We start from the raw sequence: 24772 nt of genomic DNA on the forward strand, positions 1-24772 counted from the left end.
CCCATTTTTATTAAAAACTTTTTAGCCAATTGATCTTCCCAAGTTCGTGTGGGATCCTCACCCTCTCGTCCCTTCTGCCAAGAGGAGGGAATACCACAAGGATCAGTATTAAGTGTCACGCTTTTTGCCATCATAGTAAATTCCATCACAGAATAACTTCCTCCAACTGTAAACAGCGCCCTCTATGTTGATGACTGTAGCATATTTTGTCAGTCATGCAACATGAGGGTTATTGAAAGACAACTGCAAAAAGCCATTGATCGCCTAAATTCCTTAGCACTGTCTAATGGATTCAGGTTCTTGCCGCAGAAGACCGCTTGTGTACACTTTTGTCGTAAGCATAATCTTCATCCTGAACCTGAATTAAGACGTGTACAAAATGCTATTCCAGTAGCGGTAGACACAAAATTCTTGGGACTCGTATTTGATAAAAAGCTGACCTTTCTGGATTGCATTCGTCAACTCCTTACAAAGTGCACAAGAGACCCGAATATTCTCCGCTCTCTTTCCTCTACACCTTGGGGTGCAGACCAATGCACCCTACTGCACATTTACCGGGTGCTTGTACAATCCAGACTAGATTACGGGTCCCTGGTATACAATTCGGCCAGAGACAGTGTACATCGATGGCTGGATCCTGTCCATCATCAGGCTCTCTGTATTGCTATTGGAGCATATCAAACATCTGTCCAGAGCTTATACGTTGAAGCAAATGAACCACCGTTTTCAAACCGGGCGCTTGTACAATCCAGACTAGATTACGGGTCCCTGGTATACAATTCGGCCAGAGACAGTGTACTTCGATGGCTGGATCCTGTCCATCATCAGGCTCTCTGTATTGCTATTGGAGCATATCAAACATCTGTCCAGAGCTTATACGTCGAAGCAAATGAACCACCGTTTTCACTTCGATGTAAGAGTTGTCTCTAAAGTATGCTTTAAAACTAAAATCGCTGCCAGACCACTCTACATGGCCATTCGTTTTTGAGCCACGATGGGAAAATTTGTACAACACCTGTAAGACTGCTAATCGTCCTTTTGGTATTAGTCTCCAGGAGCTACTCAAAGAACTTGAAATCAAGGTAGACACCAAAGCAACTCCTTCCACTCTGGCATGCTCATGTTCCAGCATGTGACTTGTCCCTTAAAAATTGGGGAAAGTCGGAGACTCAATCATCTGTCTACTTGCAGCTTTATTCAACACACCAAGCTGAAAATTCTGACTTTGCGCCAGTTTACAAGATGGCTTGAAGTCGGAATCATATGTAGGATCTACTGCTGTCTTTACAGACACCACTACATCGGAGCAGATTCTCTCTGAATGCAGCATATTTACTGCAGAGCTGCATGCTATAGAGTTAGCCTTGGATCACATTAGTAAATGCCAATACTAACGGTTCATTTTATATTCTGACTCTCTTAGCGTGTTGTTACAGGGTTTAATAACTGTGAGATACAATCCTCATCCAGTTCTGTCTTGCATTCAGCAGAAGATCCACTCTCTCCATGAAAGTGATTACGATATCCGCTTCTGCTGGATTCCAGCCACACTGGAATTAGGGGAAATGATTTGGCTGACACCGCAGCCAAATTGGCAATTTTCAATAATAATTGCTGCCTGCCAGTCCTCTATACAGACTACAGGCAAATAATACACCAGAAGATACACTCCCAATGGCAGGATTCGTGGAATAGACAGACTACAAACAAATTAAATCATATAAAGCCTGTAATTGAACCGTGGCAGTCTAGTCTGTGCAGGAATCGTAAGGAGGGAGTTGTTCTTACCCGGACCTGCATAGGACATAGTAATTTGACACATTTTTATTAGCTGAGGGCTGATGATCTTCCTATGTGTGAGTCCTGTGACACAATTTTATCAATCAGACACATTTTGATTGACTATCCATCCAGATTTTAGCAATATCCGTTTTACCGCTTTTAATCATCTGACTGAGCCTTATACACTTAGTCAGATTTTATGTTGTTGTCGTTGTTTGGTTTTTAGGAGCATTAGCAACTAAGGCCATATTGCTCCGGGATATGCGGTGGTCATTCCCTGACCTTTCCGCATCCTCCATATTTGGTGGTGATGGGCTCGAACCCCGGTCTAATCAAGAAGCGTGTGCTACGCACTGCTGCTCCTTCCCACCTGGCTACGGAGGCGCCAGTCAGATTTTATGCAACAATGACCATGTGTCTTCTGTTTTTAGCTATTTAAAATCAAATATTTTTACTTGTATTTAAAATTTATATGTTATTGTTATCTCTTTATTGATTTATCTTTTCTATATTTTACACCTTTTTTATTTTATATCTTGACAAGGTGACCTAACTAATTAAGTCACTGAAAGCTTAAATTTTTATATATTACCTAGTCTTGGCACATTATAGCCTTAGTTTCTAATGCACCAATAAAATCCAAACCAAACTAAACAGCAATTTGATGCTAGGATGCTTTGAACACGTTTAGCTACTCTAGTTGTTGCTTGGTTGTTAAGAATTGTTTAATTAAAGATACATTATTGTGGTACATTGACTAAACAGAGAAATATAAATTTTTTATTTAAATATAGTTAGAGAAAAATATAATTAGGAAATATTTCTCTAATATTTCCTGATTATATTAGAGAAATATAAATAAAATAGACTGTACTGTTTAATACATAAACATCTATGGCACATGAAACAAAGTGTAACATAAAATATCAAGTAAAACAGTCGTTACTGTATTTGGGTTTTATATAGTATTTGCCTCAATGAGTTACTCTAACACGACTCATTCTTAGTTTTCTCTGAAATCATTTTCTAATTACACTTTATAAATTTAAATTGTTTTTATGTCTGAAATATAGGAACTGATAAATGTCCAGGATGAACATCGTTCTGGTGATGCAGATGATGCAGACTTTAATGTGAGTTTCGACAAATACTCAGAGTGCACCAATAAAAAGAGTCAAATATTAACAAAGAAAATTAATAAATTGGAGGATGAGGATGATGAAAGTGGTTAGTAAAGATTTTACATTTTTTTGAAAATATTTCAAATTTCTAAATGATTTATAATACCTGCTTACCAAAGAATATATAAAAAAAAAAAAAAAAACTATACTCACTTGTATGTTTTGTATTTTTGATGCAGTGATTCACCATTGAAATTTTATTATTGTATAAACATTTGTGAAGCCTGCTGATGTTGAATGTATATTTAAATTTGTTTATTTGGAATATACTGAAATATGGTTTGATTTACTTCTATTTCTTATTTTTGATATCTGCAGTTTTTGAGTTGTCTTAGAATTTTTGATGTTAGACTTCTCCTTATTTAAAAAAAAAATATCACTAAATATAAGAAATGGATCTGTGATGTTCAGGCAATTATGGATATATATATTGCCTGGAAACTCTGCCATATCAGTACTATAGAAGGCCAGTTTGATTCTGAGATTTAAGCTCATTTTCTTCTTTATGATGTTTGCTTTATGCTTAGCAGCTATAACTACAGATTGTATGAACTCCGGTTTGTCACAATGATATTTGCTGCTTACTTCCTTTTTACACCATTTTGCCAAACTGCATAGTAAAATATTAAATACCGTGTGTATTTTATAATGGTAATACCAAACAGGAAAGGTATTGTGAGCTCATTGAATGTTGAAAAGACAAAATATATTGATAACATCAATATATTTTGAATATATCATGAATTTATTTAAATTGTAAATATGAGAAATAGACACAAAGGAAGGCTGTTCTAAAGAACAGAAGTAAAATGTATAGATGGAGAAGAGATGAAATTAACTGAGTTTGTAGTTGAGCAGTGATGTTGGAGCAGTGTTTGGACAAAAAAGGTAGAATTATAGATGCCAATTCAGAACAGTACCCATAGAAAAATCTATACAAAGGCATGTAGTAGAAAAAAATCTGTGACACAAAATCTTAAAAATCTTTCTTAAGCTCTAGGAGCTTAAGAAAGATTTTTGGGGTGCCACCCCAGATGTGAGAGCAATACTGGTATTAGTATCAGCCGTATAGTACAAGGAAGCCACAGCCTTCCTTTGCTGTGGTTTTCTTATTAAAAAAAAATAATAAAATGATAAAAATGGTAATAAAATAATTTTCGAAACCACTAGGACCCAGCAGGCAGGAAGGAGATCCCTCCCCAACAACAATGCAACTATCTGCAAGGAGATCCCTCCAAAAAAAAATTAAACTAATAATAAAAAATATATAATTAAATAAATAAAACAAAGAAGACAGGAGAGTTGTGGATCATATAATGTTAATAAGGGTGAAAGTGAGTCCAAGGACAGTTGAAGTATCACTAGCTGCTGATTTGAATTTGAGGGTTCTGCATAGCTAATTTGGCTGGTATATGGATCTCTGAAAAGAATCCATTAGTGCAACTTTATCTTAGTGTTCGCTTATGCTGTGTTTTATTGCTATGATTAAGCAAACTGAAATAAGTTCTTGGCCTTGGGAGGTGAAGATTGATTAATCTTGATTAATCTTCATTTACCACCACTGAGTAGTTAAAATGCTAACTCAGGATTTATTTAATCATAGCTGCTTCTAGAAAATGCTATTTTGGCAAAGATTTGGATTGTAGTGAATTTTCCTGATTCTGGATATCCATCCGAGTACAGACTGGTTAGTGCTGAGTGATCCACAAAACATCGATAACTTTCCTATTATATGTAAAATCCAAATGCAACCCTCATATGTTGCATTACCTGGAACTTTTCTAAAGCAGATTGGAATAATTACAAATACCTTGTTCAATTTGATGATCAGATAACTCTGTCTGAATCCATTGACCACATTGCAGTGCACATAACTGGCCAAATATTAGCAGCTGATACTGTAGCAATATCAAAATTGAGAACTAACAGAGCATGAGTCTGCAACACTTTGTGTAGAATACAAATTGCTTTCTTGCAAAATTACAGAAGGTTAAAGCTTTGAATCAATTCTGCAAAGGTTCCATAACAGATAACCTAATTAATTACAAGAGATTCAAAGCTCAATGTTACTAGGAAAGTGAAACAAGACTCCTGGAAAAAAATTTGCTTCCTCTGTTAGCAAAGACAAATCCATGGCTAATATGGAGGCAAATAGTCTTTGAATGGCAAATATGAAAGGAATATCCCTCACCAATTCTTTGCTGGAGAAACAGGATCTATCTTTCCCTGCTGAAGTAGCAGAAACCCTAGCCAATTCTTTCTCTGAAATATTAGCTCATACTACGTATGACCTTTATTTTCAGAATATTAATACTCATGCTGAACAGTGCAGGATCAATTTTGCTACCATCACTTCCTATCCATATAATAAATCTCTTAAAGAGAAAAAGAACTCGTGGAATCCTTAGTTAATTCCTCTAGCAGAGTTACAGGACTCGATGGCATTTGTTACATCATGCTGCAACACCTAAACTTTCTACTCCCTTCTACTTTTCTATAACCAGATCTTTAGAGAAAATGACTATCCATTATGTGGAGTCACTCACTTTTGTTAGATTTTCCTAAGCCAGGAAAAGATCCTCCTTTTCCAAGTAGCTATAGGCCAACCTTGCTTACTTAATGCTTAGGCAAGCCTCTAAAAAAATGGTACATCAGAGGCTCACATGGATTTTAGAATCACAAACATGAGTGATCATCAGTATAGTTTCAAGAAGAACAGATCCACTTTAAATGTTCACATCAGAGCTTGAGGCTAACATTTGAAATGCATTTGTAAAGAAACATCATCTCTCTGAATGGTATCTCTGGATATTTAGAAAACTTTTGATACCACATGGAGACATGGCCTACTTCAAGACTTTCACAATATAGGCTGAAGAGGATACTTGCTGCAACTAATCCGAAACTTCCTGCATTACAGAACTTTTCAGGTCCTACTCTTTTTTTTCTGTACACATTTAGGAGCAGGGTATACTGCAAGGGTTTATTCTCAGTACAACATTATTTGCCCTCAGCATAAATACCTTGATACAGGACATCCCAAATATGTGAAGGTGTATATGTATGCAGATGACCTTACTATATCTTGCTGTTCTCAGAACACCAATACCATAGAGCAGCAACTGTAGCTAGCAATAAATAAATTGGAAGACTGGACTGATCCTACAAAATGGTTATCTAATTTCTGAACAAAAATCCAATGCCATTCATTTCTGCAAAAAGACATGCGCTACACCCTGACCCTGAACTGCAGATAAAGAATAGTACTGTTCCAGTTTCAAATACCATTAATTTTTTAGGATTAATATTAGACAACAAACTTTCAGGCATATGTAACAAGGCTTTGCACTAAGTGCTTGCAAAAACTAAACCTCCTTCAATTAGTATTAGCTGCTTCTTGGGGTGCAGACAGATAAATTCTACCTACTACATTTGTCTAGTGCATTAATCAGATCACAGCTAGCTTATATATATAGTTCTCCAGTGTTCCTCAGCCAGGAAGAGTGTATTAAAGTATAGTGCGTGTCAGACAGCCATTAGAACTTCTAGAACTTCTCCAGTGCAAAGTACGTGTATAGAAGCAAAAGAAGCCCCACTATATCTCAGGAGACATATCCTCATTTGTATATGTGCGCCTAAAATATAGTCTTCCCACACACATCCCAGATGGAAATAGCTCTACGATTCCCAGTGTATTGCTCTTTATGAAATTAAATTCAGTGAACCGCCATCTGCAGGTCTTCAACTTAGAGATACTGATCCACTGTGGATAATGATCGCTATGATCTCTCCTTTACCTTTTAAGTTATTATATGGTAGGCATATAATAACTTCAAACAAGTGCATGGTGTGCATGTTTCAGAAAATCCAGATCTGTGTATATATAAAATATACACAGATGGTGCGAAACCTAATAATCATGTGAGAGTAGCAGCTGTTTTTCCCTCCTTCATAGACACTCATTATCTCTTGAATGCAGTATACTTTACAACTGAGCTACATGCAATATATTTAGCTTTGGTTAAAATGCCTACTCTCTCCTTATGGCCTTCAATAATTTATACAGACTCCCTTAGTGTGGTATTCCTTTTATAAAACAATCTCCATGTTTCTCATCCAATAATAAATGATAACTGGTCTCAACTTCACTACTTTTAAGAACAAAAAATGGAAATAACTTTTTGCCGGATACCAGGCCACTGCAAGGAAATGAGCAAGCAGATAGTGCAGTTAAACAGACCAATTCATTTCCACTATCTCTCTGTCTAGTTCCTTTACATAGATTATAAGAACACAATCTGAAAGGTATGCACACTGGATTGGACACAGATATAGAGCACAAAAATAAAAAGCAAACTCTGCCAAATAAAATGTGAACTGGAAATATGGGTAACAAGTTCCCGGTGAAACAATGAGAGCAAGCTATTTTAGCACGATTACATATTGGTCATACACAACTCACTCACCTCCATTTGCTCATGGGCGAATGCTCTTCTCAGTGCTCTTAATGCCAAACCTAGCTCAGGTTAAGCATGTTTTAATTGATTGTCCATGCTTCTCAAATGAAAGATCTTGCACCTTTCAAACACTTTCCAATCTACAGAATCTTCCAACACTAGAACACATTCTTGGAGAGAAGATAAACTTTGAACTTTTCCTGTTCCTTTGGCAAATTCAGCTGTATTCCTCTATCTAAAACGGCACCTCCATAGCCAGGTGGGCAGGAGCAGCAGTGTGTTGCACACGCTTCTTGATTAGACTGGGGTTTGAGCTCGTGACCACCAAATACGGAGGATGCGGAAAGGTCGGTGAATGGCCACCGCAGAGCAATATGGCCTCTTAGTTGCTAATACTCCTAAAAACCAAATAATAACAACAACAACCTCTATTTAATTGGCCCTGTGGTCAGGAGCACGAGTACAGTAGCACACACTCTTTGAGTGGACCGGGGTTCAAGTCCATGGCTGCTAAATACAATCTAACATTTGTATTGATTGATTTATTGTAAACTCCACTGACTTGGTGGTCGTGCCAGAATATAAACAAGAACATTCCCCCCCCCACAGATGAACCATAGTAAGTTGCATTTTGGCCATGGTTGCCCTTGTGTTAATATCTCAGCAACAACCATGACATCAGTTGAAGGGGTCGGACTACAGAGTGGATTATAGAGCTGGAAAACAATTACCATGCCTTCTAAATTTGGTCTCTAATACATTTTTCTGCATCCTACACATACATTTACTGCCATTGATCTTTCCATCTGCTCCCCTTCCCTTCTTCCTGTGTGCATATGGGAGGTTGAAGAAAACTCTTACAGTAATGATCACTTCCTGTGATATCCACTGTTTGTAATGGGAAGCCATGCCACCCATCAAGGATATCATGGTGGAAGATTGATCATGCTAACTGGAATGCCTTCAAACATCCGGCAGTGTTTAATACAACCATACTCAGTGAGTAGCCAATTAATGATGCATTTAAGTACATCAAGAAATAAATTATAGTATAAACCAGAGCTGTAATGCTCAATACGTTCTACATTGATATCAATATTTGTAAAATAATAATAAGTGTTCTACGTACTACATTGAGGATACGGAAGTGTTCTACATATTATATTGAGGTAAACTTCTCTTATTATTTTACATGTACATCAAGAAAGTATTATCTAAGCAGCATCAATTGCGATTCCAAAGACTGACTCAGTTTCCACCATTTTCAAAACCAGGTGTGGAGATATTTTGTCAGTATCCTACCACAGAAAATTTAATAGCCTTCAAATGTGCACATGCCAAAGTGCATTATGTTAAGTCAGAAGGAATCTTAGATCTACCTCACATTTTCCATCATCCAGGAAGCAACACCAAAAGTCATCTGGGACAAAATCCGGAAAATAAAGAGAAAATGCACATTAAACTCGTCATTAATCTTAGAGCATAACGGATGTGCACTTCATAGCCAACTGCAATTGCAAGCATTCTTAGGGAGACATTCACTGAAGTGTCTGCCAAAATATCTTCCACCCCAGAGGTTCTAGCCCTTAACAAAAATCAGAAATTAAATGGAAACATCTGTTTATTATACTTTCCTGAAAAGCGAGCACTAGGTATCACTTTCCTTTGACATGAAAAAAGTATATGCCACCGTTTGGAGATTTGGAATTTTAAAAGATATATACAACTCTGGTCTTAGAGGACACATTGCCATTTTTATTAAAATTTTTCTATCAAACCAGTCATTCTAGGTCATTCTTGTATAGTATCTGCTCTTTCACGGTCATTTTTCCGAGAGGAGGGAGTTCCTCAAGTATCATTCTTAAGTGTTAATGCTTTTTGCTATAAAAGTTAATTCTATTACTGAACAGCTTCCTCCAATCATAAGCAGCACTTCCTTCATTGATGATTTTAGCTTCTTTTCATAGTCACTCAACATGAGGGTTATCAAAAGGCAATTGTAGCATTCCATTGACTGTATCAACTCTGGGCAGTGGTTAATGGGTTCAGGTTTTCATCCTAGAAGACTGTTTTCATCCTCTTTTGTTAGAAGTGGTACCTTCACCCTGAAACTGCACTAAAAAAAACTCAGACAAGACGATCCCAGTAGTACCCGAAACAAAATTTCTGGGACTTAATATATTCAATAAAAAAGTTGACATTTTTACAACACACATCTGTCAACTTTGAGCAGCATGCACAAAGGGTCTGTACATGTTGTGGGCCATATCATCCAACAAGTTGGGTATAGATCGCTGCACATTACTTTAACTTTATCATAAACTCATTCATTCTAAATTAGACTGTGTCTTGGATGTATGCATTGGCTAGAAACTGCCTACTGTGATGGCTTGTCCCAGTTCCCCATCAGGTCATCACATTGCTACTGGAGCATTCTGACTATGTCCTGCCCAGAGTCTATATGTCAAATAAACTGAACTATAAACCACAATTACCAAAGGTGTATAAAAGCAATTATCAGACCACCCCACATGGGCATCTCTTTTTTGAGCCATGTTGGGAAAATCTCTATAACCGTCAGACTGTCAACCGTCCCCTTGGTATTCATGTCCAAGAGCTGTTCAGAGAGCTTAACATCATGGTAGACAATGTTGCTCAATCACCAAGACAACCCCTTCCGGCACCTCTGTAGCCAGGTGGGCAGGAGCAGCAGTTCTTAGCACACGCTTCTTGATTAGACCGGGGTTCGAGCCCGTGACCACCACATACGGAGGATGCGGAAAGGTCAGGGAATGACCACCGCATATCCCCGTAGCAATATGGCCTTAGTTGCTAATGCTCCTAAAAACCAAAACAACAACAACAATCCCTTCCACCCCGGCATGCCCGCTATCCTTCGTGCAGCTTCTCCATTAAAAAGTGGCACCTCCGTAGCCAGGTGGGCAGGAGCAGCAATGCGTAGCACATGCTTCTTGATTAGACCGGTGTTCGAGCCCGTGACCACCAAATACGGAGGATGCAGAAAGGTCAGGAAATGACCACCACATATCACTGGAGCAATATGGCCTTAGTTGCTAATGTTCCTAAAAACCAAACAACAACAACCATTAAAAAGTGGGACAAGGCTATCACTCCAAATTCTGTCTGCCAACAAGTCTATTCTGCACATTGAACCGAACACTCTGACTTCTTTTCTGTCTTCACTAATGGTTTGACTTCAGAGTTATCTGTCAGGTCTGCTGCCATCTTCCAAGATAACGCTATCTGAGAAAATTCCCAACAAATGCAGATAAGCCTTAATCTTTCTTACACCATATGGCCATTACTAATACTAACATTCTCAGGCTATGGAATTAACCTTGGGCCACATTAAAACCCACAATTACCAAAGTGTATGGTATATACTGACTCTAAGTATACTACGTGCTTTATCTGGATGAAATATAATCCTCCTCTCATCCTGACTTGGGTCCAGCAGATGATTCTCTTTCTCTTTCAGATTCTCTTTCTGAATGTTCATTCAACATCTGTTTTTGCTGGATCCCAAGCCACATTGGAATCAAGAATAATGAACTGTAATGAACACTGTACCCAGGTCATCACAATCCCAGGACAACTGTAACCTGTAGACAAGTAATATACAACAGATTACTCTCCCAGTGGCAACAATCTTGAAATGGGCAGGCTTTATCTGATACAAACAAGTTATATCATGTTAAGCCTGTAATTAAACTGGCAGTCTGGTCTGTGCAGGAACTGCAGTGAAGAAGTTCCACTGGTCACTGCACAGGTAACACAGTCATCTTACTCATTCAGTTGCCTTATATAGGGCTGATAACTCCCTTATGTTTGAGCACTGTGACACATTTTTAACCATACAACAAACTTTATCTGATTGTCCATGTTATTGACACCGATGTGTTGTATATTTTACCACTTTTAATGATCGGACTGAGCCTTATTCACTCAGTCAGATTTTATCCATCAGTAACCGCATCAGCTGTTTTTAGTTCTCTAAAATCATTAAGCCCTTTTTACTCTTATTTAATATTTACCTTTTTATGCATTTTTTGCATATTTTTATTGTTATAGTCTGACCTAATTGATGTATCTTACTGAAATATTAAGTGTTCTTTTATACACCATGGTTTTAGAGCATTATAGCCTTAGTTACTAATGCACTGATAAAACCCAAACCAACCAACACTGCAAACCTTCATATTGTCTGCAACCTTTGATATTAAACTTGATGTGCCTTCACCAATATCATTAATAAATACTGAAAACATTATAGGGTGCAGAGCAGTGCCCATTGATAACTGCCTTCTGTAACTGAACCATCCTTTTATCCTTAACAGTAATTTACTGCGAATGCCACAATTTGTAGTCTTCTATGTAGAACAGGATCATATAAAAGCTTTGCTGAAATGCAATGCATGTGATGTCAAACTTAATTTTTGCATCCAGTTACTTTGTTCTTATGTTCTAGTAGCCAATCAGATTGGTCAGACAAGATCTTCACTTACTGTGAAACCATGCTGTGGTTGCCATATAACCACATTCTTGTCAGGATGATTCCATTACATTATTGATCATTGACTGTTATTTTCTCTAGAACAGAGGCTTACAGGTCTCTTATTACTGACTTCCATGGGAAACATTTGAATTTCATTGCAATCCTCCCCCCCCCCCATTGAATACAAGAATTCTCCCATAGTTATGGAAAAAAAATTTTACTTATCTCTTTTTGCTGTTTCTTTTAATATAATTGTATAAATTTCATGAGCCCTATGTGCCTTAATTATTTTTAGTCTCAACAATTTTTCTTTCACTTAACCCTCAGTATCCTTCACTTAACTCTTTTGTATGTGAATGTAGATGCAACATGTTTCGTGTGGTTGTCAATAACACACGAAACATGTTGCATCGTGTGTTTGTCAATAACCTGAATAGGTCCATCAATAGTTATGCAATGTGGTTCATTCCTTTCCTTCTAGTGCTAACATTAGCAAAGTAGTCTTTGCATTTCTAGCCATAGACCTCGTAATATCCGTTTGTGACGTTTGTAGACTAGTTTCTGCTTAATGTTTTTGTGCTCCCTGAAAATGATCATTCACTGCAATTATTTTTCTCTGTCACTAGTCTCATCAGTTCATTTGTCATTAATTAAAGTTCTAAACCTTAAATAGTATCTCTTAGCTGGTATGAAAAGTTTGGTAGCTTCTACAATTTTCTCTGGATGTTTCCCAGTTTGAATTTATAGTTAGTAATATCATCAGTTTATCCTGCAGTGTAGAATTTAAAAACTGTCTGAGACCACTGTATGAAAGCAAAAGTCTTTCCCCTTGCCCTTGACAGTACTTAAATCTGTAATCCCACATCAATACACTGTGATTACTGTCACCTAGTGGGTCTTTATCAGCAGATTTTTAATTCACAAAGAGTCACTACTGATAAGCAGATCAATAGTATTTCTTTCTCTAGTTGCCAATCTAATGTGCTGGTGTAGAGAAGAGTCATCCAGTAAATCCATGAAAGCCTTGCTGTTGTGTGAGTGACTAACACATAAGTTCACTCAATATCTGGAAAGTTAAAATTCCCCTTTATAAGGGGATTTCTGATTTACTGGCCCACTCTGTCTGTACATTTGTTTGCTATTTTGATTACAGTCATTAGGCTTATAACACACTTGTACTCTCATTTTTATTTTCCCAGTGCTGACTCAACATTGCACAACCAAACTGACTCAACCTTGCACTGGCCACCCATATCAGCTTGATGCACTGTCTTAAATTTTATGTGCTTCTTAACTAAGAGTATAATCCTCTTCTGTCCTTTCTGTGCACACCATACTCCCTCCCCATATCCAAATTTTGAATCCCTGATATCTGAGCACCACCATGCACCATCTCCAATATTTCCACAGTGTTTGCATTTGATGATTTTACCAGTACTTCAAATTTATCAGATTTACTTACTATGCTTCTAGTATTAGTGTACACACAACTATACATGCACCTATTTTTACTTTTAGTAAACCTAACACAGTCCATGTATTTGCTTATTGCATGAGGATCCTCATCAGGACTTGTGATCCCTGACACCTTTCTGTCTAGGCTGCTGCATTTTCCAATAGAAGCACTTCAAGAATCATTTAGACCTCTGTCTGTGCTTTTAATCTGTTAGTTTGTATATAATATAAAATAGTGTATAATAATGCCTCTTGTGCTTACCATTATTTGACTTTATTTATGATGCTCTCCAGCTTATATAAATGATGTTACATTCTGTAGCACAAAGCTAAACAGCTCTAAATTTTATACAGATTACAACTGCTTACATCTTATGGCATCTTTGATTGTCTGTTCACTCACCAGTCAGTGGGGTAGGGGTCATCAATTTGAAACTGCATTATCTGGTTAATGGCTCTCTTCCAATAATAAGGTACGTTTCTTCTCTTGTTAGAGGAAGTGTTGCTTGTTTGATGTTTAACGATTAAGCAAGTCATTGTGAAGTGATTCAAAGTAATACAAGTAGTATAATTAATGCCTCTTGTGTCAACTTTCATTTGACTCCATATTTTTATTGGTATGATATCATTTGGGTATAAGAGAACAGTTTGGTACATGACAATTTGATGTATAAGACTGTTTCGTGAGAAAATTAACTAAAAAAACAAACAAACCTTACCCTAATTCTTTATACCTGGCTGCTTACTACCAACTTCTCTCAGGTATAGCACAGTAGAAGTTTAATTGTCATCCATATTATCTGGAAAAATACTTGGTTCGAATTCACACCCATAAACATACCTCCCATCATGATGAGAGGTATGTTTATGGGTGTGTGCTTGGTTTAACACACACACACACACACACACACACACACACACACACACACACACACACACACACACACACACACACACACACACACACACACACACGTGCGCACGCGGTAACTCAGTAGTCTTTTTTTTTTTTTCTTTTATCAAGCAAACAAAGAAACCAACAATACAATATATGGTGATTTGCAGCCAGTATATACAAAGGCCTCTTTTGTGCAAACCTAAACACCCTTTTAATTACCCTCCTCCATATTAACCAATGTCTTGTCTTACAAACCCTTAATCAGGGGCATCAAGAGCCATTATGGGCTCAAAGAAAATGTGTCATCCGACCAGACCGTCTTTCCCTGTAAGGAAACTGGGCTCCAATTCTAGTTCTTTCCACAATGCACAGGGAAGCTTACCTGCATTTGAATCTCCTGCCCTTAACCCATCGACATTCCTAGCACCACCAAATACGGAGGATGCGGAAAGGTCAGGGAGTGACCACCACATATCCCGGAGCAATATGGCCTTAGTTGCTAATGCTCCTAAAAACCAAATAATAAACAACATAACAAAACAAACATTCCTAGCCTACCACTAATTTTAACTGCTTTCATTTCAAAGTATAATTCAATTGCAAAAACATTGCCAGTATCCATTAATGATCTTTGCCTTTGATCTTTAGTACAGCTTACCTCCATATGTATTTCCTAAAAAAAAAAAAGAAGGGGAAAAAAAAAAAAAAAAAAAAAAAAACGCTCCTAAAGAAATGAAAGTCAAGTGTGAAAAAGTTTCTTCTTGTTTCCCAGTAGTGTGATCTGTGAATACTCTGATCACTAAATTAACCATTGACAGCACGTTAAAATTTGTATTTTTCATTTTGCTTTGTCATATACTCTGAATTCTCCAATAGAATTTCAGCATATCACTCACTAAATTGTGACATATGGTGGATTGTTACAGACAGTGAAATGTCATACACCAAATTGTCTCATACACTGAACTGTCATGCACTGAATTGTCTTGCAACAAATTGATGTTGACCCATTTTTAAATTATTAGATACACTTCCTGTATAAAAATTTCCCTGTAGCTTGCACTGGAGAACAGTTTCTTTGCTTAGATTAGAAACATCTATATTATACTATCCTAATTCTGGCCTGGATATGAGTTGCAGGACAGAATGTGGGTGGATGCTGCTACCATAAATTCATCTGCTGTGACAACCTGTACTGATGTTGCTGGGAGTCAGGTCTATATTCTTGTTTCCCATTCTATATTCACCAATTCTGAAAAGGCCCTTTTGTACTCCTGCCCTATATTCAGAATACAGTGTTCATTATTTTTAATGTAGTGTTTATGTTTAACTAGTAATTTTTCTCTATTGCATTACTTAAACTTTACCAGAGTTCATATATTTTTCAGCAGCTTACTTCTATATAAGACTGGGGGGCAGAAAAAAAAAAAAAAAAAAATCATGAACTTTCATTTTCAGCCATTGATCTTGGAGCCATTAAAGCCACATTTGAACCTAAGATATTTGGAATGGATTATTCACTTGAAGATGAACAACTTTGCAAGAAGAGCACTGAAGTTAATCAGCCTTCTATATTCCCAGTCTATCCACTTCAGAAAGCTTTTCAGCCTGGATCCACACCTGTCCATTTACAGCATAGATTCATGGTGAATGGTTTGATAATGATAAATAACTAATTTATTCATTCTTATAATTACAGTGCTGTAGTTTTCAAATGCTGTAATTTTGTTTCTTCCATGGCATCATATGATGCATGAATATGAATTTAATGATTTAATGCAGCGTTTCCCAAACTTTTTTAGTCACAGAACACTTTTCATCTCACAACACATTCACGGAACACTTATGAAACACGTTTAGCGGGAGCCAAAGAACTGTTTGCTAATATTTTATTACATGTGACACACTGTGCATCAAGACCATCTTTATTTCCAACACATTTAAAGCTGAAATTCAAATAACTGCCATTATATTTTTGTTTTTGTCTTTTACTAGTTGGTTCCTGTTTTTTTCACTTCAGATTTTTTGGTGAACAAAAAGCTGCAATCTTTCATTCTCACTTTGAAATGTGACAATATTGTGTTTGTTTTCATTGACCACAGTTGCACTAATAAAAGTACTTTGCTTCTTGTTTTAAAGTTCCTTTTTTTTTTTTTTTTTTCCAACCACAAATCTATGGGGGGTTGAGGTCCGGGGGGGGGGGGGTCTGAGTTGAAATGATGCGTTTTTATATACAGTGAAACTTCTCCTAACGGACATCTCTCTACAACGGACATTTTCAAATTCCCCAACTCGCCTCTATTGGTTTTAACGTGTTTGCAGCTTCTGTCTAGCGGACATTCTCTGTAACAGATGCGGACAGGCAATCTGCACTGTTTCGTTTAGATTAGCACTTAATTTGATCTCCCCATAACGGACAGTGGGCGAGCTTACGGCCTTTTTCTAGGAACTTTTCTTCCACGTATTGCCTCAATCGTGTGTTTATTTTCTATTTCCGATTCTCTGAATTTTATCAAGGTTTACGCCGCGGTTCTAAACCCTTTTTCAAGAATTTTAAGGCACGTGTAAAACTTCTGATGAATTCGGTGTGTGCAGGGGGGGGGGAATTGGGTCGGCCTTTTGTCTTTTGAGTTTCAGTTTTCAGTTTTATTCAGTGTCGTGTGAAGTGCACAATGTCTTCTCATAAACATTTAACTTTAAAAGATAAAGTCGAACTCATTAATATATATGATCGGCAAAAAAATAGTGTTCACAATCTCGCTGCAAAATTCAAAATCGGGAAGACGCAGGTAAGTGACATCCTAAAGAAAAAAAAAATGAACTGCTCAAACAATTTTGGCAACATGGAAATGATCAGGTTCAAAAATCATTCCCGAAAACTGTTGGACTTCAAATTGACAATGTTACGTACGAGTGGTTTTGTCGTGCACGTGCTAAAAAAATTCCCATTAATGGGCCTATTATTAGGGAAAAGGCTTTGGAGGTTGCGAAATCTATGGGAGTAAATGAGTTCAAAGCTTCTGTGGAATGGCTAGACAAGTTCAAAACTCAGCATAAAATTTCTTGGAAAACCGTAAGTGGTGAAGGTGGATCTGTTGATACTGGGGTTGTAACAGAGTGGACCGTCAAATTGGAAGATTTATGTCGTGATTTTGAAGCTAAGGATATTTACAACTGTGACAAAACAGGCTTGTTTTTTAAAGCTCTTCCTGAAAAAACAGTGAGTCTAAAAAACGAAAAGTGCCAGGGCGGAAAAATTTCTAAGGAACGCTTGACTGTACTATTGTGTACAAATATGCTGGGAGACTTTGAACAACCTCTTGTTATAGGAAAACCACAAAATCCTCGTTTCAAGGGCATAAAGTTGAATCTTTTGAATGTTGACTGGAAGTCTAATAAAAAAGCGTGGATGACACGAGATATCATGAGCGAATGGATAAGTCACTTTAACCAAAACATGATTCGTCAAAACAGAAAAATTATTCTTTTCCTGGATAATGCTGCATCACACCCGCGCATTGAATTGTCCAACATTCAAATCATTTTTCTGCCACCAAACACATCTGCAGAGTGCCAACCCTTGGATCAAGGGATAATAAAAAAATTTAAACTTCACTACAGAAAACGTGTTTTAAGACATCTCATTGCAAACATGAACGACGTAACATGTGCAAGTGACCTTGCAAAGAAAATCAACATCCTTTTTTTTTTTTTTTTTATGTGAACCCCAAACACGAGAGGTATTAGGACCTATAGTACTTAGTACCATGCTTGGGTTTGAGGTTAAGAAGACGAAAGAAGATATTTGTTGGCATTGGACTTGAACTCCTGTAGATTGTAATTTTCAGGAAATACGTATGAAGGAAGGTTGTTCCAGAAAACGGCAGTTGAATGAATAAATGAGGAAGATGAAAAGTTGGTTCTGTGGGTTTGAAGTTGGACAGTAAATGGATGTTGGCTGGTGGCGGCACGTGTTCGGACTGTTTTGAAAGAGAGAGCAGGAATTATAGAAGCCAATTCAGAAGAACAGTGCCCATGGAAGTATCTGTAGAAGAGGCATGCAGCAGAAACAGTGCATCTATGAGAAAGCGAGTGGAGAGACTCTGTTAGAGATGAATCATTAATTAACCTAACTGCCCTCTTCTGAATGGAATCAAGAAGCCTTGAGAGAGGTTTTGGGGGCACCACCCCAGATATGGGAACATTATTCCATGGCAGGGCAAATTTGCGATTTATACAGAGTGAGCAGCTGTTTGGAAGAAAAGTAACGCCGAGAGCGAAAGAGAAAACCAAGTTTTTTAGATGCAGAGGAAGCAATATTTGTAATGTGCTTGTGCCAAGAGAGATTAGAAGTCAGGGTAATCCCCAAAAGAGATATATCATTTGCCTAGAAATCGGAGTGTCACTAAAGATAAGCATAGGAGTAGAAGAATCCTTTTTGCGAGATATAAGACAAGACTAGTTTTAGAAGGGTTGAAATCAACTAAGTTGTCTTTGCCCCACTGGAGAATTACCTGAAGATTGGCATTTAAGGAATTGGTAGCAGATTTTCAAGAAGTTGAAGCTGATTGAGCAGGACAAGGTTTCTCAAAATGGAAAGTTGAATGCAATGTGCTATCATCGGCAAAACTATGGATAGGATTTCCAGTCAATGGAAGAAGGTCATTGATATACAAGAGGAAAAGAGTTGGGGAAAGAACTGAACCTTGGGGGACACCGGCATTAGTGGAGAAGTTAGAAGACAGAGAGCCATCTACCATCACCCTCAGTGAGTGATCAGAGAGAAAACTGGATAACCAATTACTAAAAACAGTTGACAAACCATAAGATGGAAGCTTGTTTAGAAGACCTTTATGCCAAACACGATCAAAAGCCTTGGAGATGTCAAGAGCAACTACTTGTGTTTCTCCGAACCTTTCCATTGAATTAGTCCATAAATGGGTAACATAAGCCAGAATATCTCCAGTGGATCGACACTGACGGAATCCATACTGGTGATCGTTGATCAGACGGAAGGTTTCTAGGTAGTTTAAGAGTTGGCGGTTAATTGATTTCTCCATTACCTTTTTAGGAACTGGCTGGATATGAGCAAATTTCCAAGCAGAAGGAAAAACATCTTTGGAATAAGAAAGTGAAAAAAGGCGGCAAAGAATAGGAGTAAGTTCAGGAGCACAGGTTTTGAGAACAAGTGGAGAAATACCATCAGGACCTGGAGCTTTCTTAGCATCAAGATTCATCAAAATCCTTCTGATATCCTTTTGACGGAAGAGCACAGGAGGCATTGAATGGAGCGTGTTAGGAATGGTGGGAGGTGTTTTACCAAGATCATTAATACATGAGCTGGAAGAAAAATGGGATGCTAGAAGGTCAGCTTTATCCTTGGCTGAAGTGGCAACAGAACCATCTGGTTTGAACAGAGGTGGGAGTAAAGATGGGCAAAAGTTGCGGCCAATAGCTTTGGCAAGAGACCAGAATGCTCGGCTACCATTAGGGCAAGAAGCAAGTTTTCTACTCTTAGCCTGTTCAAACTCTAGTTTGGACTGGTTAATAACTACTTTACAACTGTTGCGAGCTTTGGTGTAGGCAGAAAATGAAACTGAAGAATTAGAAACAAGCCAATTACGATATGCAACATTCTTCTCTTGGACAGCCTTAGCACATTTATTGGAAAACCAAGGTTTAGATAAAGGACGAGATTTTAAAGTGGAGTGTGGGATAAAGGATTCCATTCCTGCAAGAATAATTTCACTGACACGATCTGAGCAAATGTTGACATCAGAAGTTTTGAAACAGTAATCCGACCAAGGAAAAGAAGAAAAGAAGTCTCGCAGGTCATCCCATTTTGCATTCTTGTAATGCCAAACAACATGTGGTTGGGAATAGCCATGAGATAAAGGTTCCATTGGAGAAGAGACAATCACCAAGTTGTGATCTGAAGTGCCTAAAGGACCTCTCACTTCGACCGTGTACTTAGAAGGGTTGTTTGTGAGAAAAAGATCAAGCGTATTGGCTGTATGATTAGGATTGTCCGGTATTCTTGTAGGTAAATGAACAATCTGTGCTAGGTCATTAGTAATTGGAAATGCCTCAGCATCTCGACCTGCTGGGTTGTTGTGACTAGAAAACGGAAGCCAGCTGGAGTTGTGAACATTAAAATCACCAAGGAAAATTACTTCACTGTTAGGAAAGTTGGACTGGAGAAAGTCAAGTTGCAAAGAGAGGAAGTCAAAGAGCTCCAAGTGATTAGTGGAGTTGGGAGAATGGTAGAGACAACAGATGAATTTGACACAATGAGGTAGAGAGATTTTAAGCCAGAGAAGATCAAAGAGAGGAGATTCCAAATTGCCAAGTCTGACAGGGAATATCAGAACGGACATATGCACAAGTACCACCTTTGAGGCGAAACGAATCATACAGCGAATAATTTGGGCATCTGAGATGAGCAGTAGATGAATCAACCGATAACTGAGATTCTGTCAGAAAAAGTACATGGGGTTTGGCAGACTGCAAGTGGAAATGGACATCGTTGGGATTAGAATTGAGACCACGTATATTTGTGAAATGAATTAGGAAGTCCTTGGGAGGTTTAGATCTTTTCGCAGATAAGCTTGCTCTATTAGTTTGACAATTCATGGTGTATTCAATAGTAAGGAAAAGTAGGTGGGACATGCTGTATTAAGTAATGAAATTTTTGGATATGGCGTACATGTGGTAAGAATATACCCAGATCCTTGACATAACGTGGCCTCGACAATGCCCCCCGCATACACGCTACTCGGACTCCCTCCAGTCACTATCTGGCAGAGTAGAGGCAGCAAGATTATACACTAGCTGATCCGGAAGCTTCCTAGAGAGAGTTACCAATAGGTTCAGTCCGGTGTACTAACTAGCGGCCGGCCTGCGAACACAGTTTTAGAGCTGTACCCTCGAAATGTAAGGAATATTGGATCTCGCCACGACGTTCATCATAACCTCAAAAGTCATCAATCATACTGCATGATGGAAGAGATAGGGAAAGGGTGACCGGAACTTAGCTCTAGAGACTAAACATGGGTTCCACCATTTCAAGCCTCCAATAAGCAAAGTGGTGGTATTTCACCGGTTGATGAGAGTCATCTTCCACCTAGATGCGATTCAATGGATTTCCTCTTCAGTAAACGCAATTAGAAAACAAACTGTCGTGAACTATTTTGTAAAGTCTGGCTTCTCAAACGCAAAAATTGAAGTTGTGAACAGCAATGTGGAGCGCCAAGAAGAACAAGAACTTCAACATCTATTGATAATGTATGATATTTCAGCTACAAGTGACCCTGGCTACAAAGATATAGACTCGAACCTCACTACAGAAGATGGTGCTATAGATATCAACGACATTATCATCGATATTTTTCAAGAAGTTCCTCATGAGGATGAAGAAATGGAAGACGGTCATTCTGTCGAAGAACGTATTAACGACGAACGACCGATGAAAATAGAAGTGCTCATGCAAATCAATCGTTTAAAAATGTTTTTCGCCGCTGAAGAAGATTCTGAAGGACTTTCGATGGTTTCTTCACTCCAAACAAATGTTGACAACAAAATTATCAGCCGGAGGAAGGTGCAGAAGAAAATAAGTGATTACTGTATGTATTTTTCTTAAGATAAAGTCATAATATGCATAGCACAATTGTATGTATATTATTTACAAAAATATAGTGCAAAATCTGTATATAATTTAATTTAATTTTACATTAAACGTTTAGCGATTTTTCTTTATCTCTTGTGTATGTAATTGTATATTATTTACAAAAATATTGTTCAAAATCTGTATATATTTTAATTTAATTTTACATTAAGCGTTTAACGATTTTTCTTTCTTTCTTTTTTTTTTTTTTTCTCCCTCAGACTTCTTGTTAGTGGACACTTCTCTCTAACAGACACATGTTCGTTCCCCATGGCTGTCCGTTAAAGGGAAGTTTCACTGTATACAAGTATTGGAAAATACGTGGTGGCGTATTTTCCTATACTTGTATATATAAAAATGCATCATTTCAACTCTGAAGGTCCCCCCCCCCCACCCCAGAGAAACGTAAAAATAAACCCTCTCATGACTGGCAAAATATATTGCCCACCACAGGACAAGTAACAGTAAGTAAAAGCCTTTCCCGTTTATTCAGATACTTACCTGTTGGGATTTGTATTACCTATACTATTTTGCTGCTTCCGACACTATGATTGAAAAATTAAATTGAAAATAAAAATTTTAATTTAAAATTAAATTAAGTGCAAAAATATCACTGCAAAATCAATAATTGGCAACACTGATAAAGGGATAACAGAAACGGGTAGGTATAAGACATTCCTTTAGTCTGGCTATCGATCTGCTCAAAGCCCCCGATGAAGTAGCAGATAGATGACCAGGTGAAAGAATATTATTTAATGTTTTACTTGAAAAATTTTATTGAAATTTGCATTGCTTAATACTATAAGCATATATATTTTAACTTCATTTATTATTACCATTGCATTTACAGGCCCCTAGGCTACAGTTAGTCCACAAATGCTAACTTGTTAACCTGTTCAGTATATACTTAAATACCTATAAATAAATAAACAACATTAATAAATAAATACCAGAAAATAGATTAAATCGACCAATATTGAAGCATTAAATCAATTGACCAGTATTATTTCATGCACGTATAATGTCAAATTGCCACATTACAATAGCATTAACATAGCACGTGATAAAGAAATAATCATATACACTTTCCCAGAATTTAAATCATAAGCTTTAATAAGAACACAATATATATATATACTCAAATAAAGGTAAAATAAAATGAAATAAGATGTATGCCAGTAGCATGGCAAACCAGTAGAGTGAAAATGAGAAAGAGAGGGCGATGAGAAAAATAAGAGAGCACTGTTGGAGAAACACTCCTAAATAATTTAGAAAATGAAGGCGAAATACAAATAAATTTAATGGTGCCCCCCCCATTAAATTGTGTAAAATATCACTAATATGGAAACATAATCTACGAACAATACAAGATCAATAAATTTAAAATTATAAAATAAGATAGACTGGCCATAATGGTCAGGGAATCACTGCATTTCGAACATTAAACAAATCTATGCCAAGACTGAATGATACAATGATCGAGTGGCCGACGCAGCAGATTTGCACCACCACTATGCAGATCTACTGTGTTGGCTACTCAGTCATTGTATCATTCAGTCATGGCATGGATTTGTTTAGTGTTCGAAATGCAGTGATTCCCTGACCATAATGGCCTTGTGGTCCTCTGACGAGATGTGGCATAATGGTCAGTCTATTTTTTTTTTTTTTTGTCATTTTAAATTTATTGATCTTGTATTGTTGGGCGTTTCCATATTAGTGATATTTCACACAATTCGGAAACCGGTGCCATCAAGGGGGCACCATTAAATTTCTTTGTATTTGGAATTCATTTTCTAAATTATTTAGGTGTGTTTTTCCAAGATTACTCTTATCCCCCCCTCTCATTTTCAGTACTAGTTTGCCACGCTACTGGCATACATCTTATTTCATTTCATTTTACCTATATTTGCATGAATCACATGCAACATGCAGTGGTTTGTGCATTTTTTGCAGCCACTGATTGCTTGCTTTACTACCTTTATTTTATTTTATATTACTTTTGCTGTTTATTTTTCAATTTAATTGGATTTAATATGGATTATATATATATATATATATTGGAATTATGTGTGACAATTAGATTTAAATATTAAATTTTTAAATAGTGTAAATGAGGGTATTAGCTACTATGTTAATGCTGTTGTTTGGTGATAATTAGACATTATACGTGCATAGGTTATATATGTACTTAATTTATTTATACATATTACTTTTTAAAATTATGGTACTACATGGGAGCATCAGGTTTGTAGTGACCCCTACCAACCCGCTAGTTATATATAAATCTAGCCCTGGTATGGATAGACTTATATATAAATATATAACATAGATACATATAAAAACAACAAAATTAATGTAAATTTAAAGAAGATTAGAGACTTTAGAGAAAGTTGGAGAAATTAGAGAATACTGGAGAAATTGGAGAAAGTTAGTGAAATTAACATTCTCCCTCATGGCCATACATCTGCTACTTCCTCATGGGCTTTGAGCAGACATATAGCCATACTAAAGGAATGTATTATACATACCCCTTTCTGTAGTCTCTATACCAGTTTTGCTAAGTTAACTTTAGGTAATTACTTGATGAATAATTTTGAATTATGAGAGTAAAAAAAAAAATTTTTTTTTAAATATATGTACTTAATTTTAAATAAACAGGGTGGTTTATGTATATGACAGCAAACTGTGACAGGAGATTCAAAGCCCTACTGGTATGTATCAGATTAAAATATCATTGTACCTCACCTCCATGTCTGAAAATGTTCAATTTTCCCGTCTTTATGTTTTACGTGTGTAGTACTATTTATTGCGCAGATGTAC

General features: G+C 37.1%; 1 protein-coding gene across 1 annotated transcript in view; it reads left to right on the forward strand.

Annotated features, from left to right (window-relative positions):
• The window catches only part of Ctf4 (Chromosome transmission fidelity 4), a 454523-nt gene that overhangs the window by 213230 nt on the left and 216521 nt on the right, over positions 1 to 24772 (forward strand). The window contains exons 11-12 of the mRNA XM_090376337.1: positions 2856 to 3009; positions 15748 to 15935. Of these exons, the coding sequence (XP_090232463.1) occupies positions 2856 to 3009; positions 15748 to 15935 (342 nt within the window). The remainder of the gene's footprint in view (positions 1 to 2855; positions 3010 to 15747; positions 15936 to 24772) is intronic.

This window comes from Mastigoproctus giganteus, chromosome 6, assembly GCF_048544385.1.
Source record: "Mastigoproctus giganteus isolate SK-2022 chromosome 6, ASM4854438v1, whole genome shotgun sequence".
NCBI classification, from domain to species: domain Eukaryota; kingdom Metazoa; phylum Arthropoda; class Arachnida; order Uropygi; family Thelyphonidae; genus Mastigoproctus; species Mastigoproctus giganteus.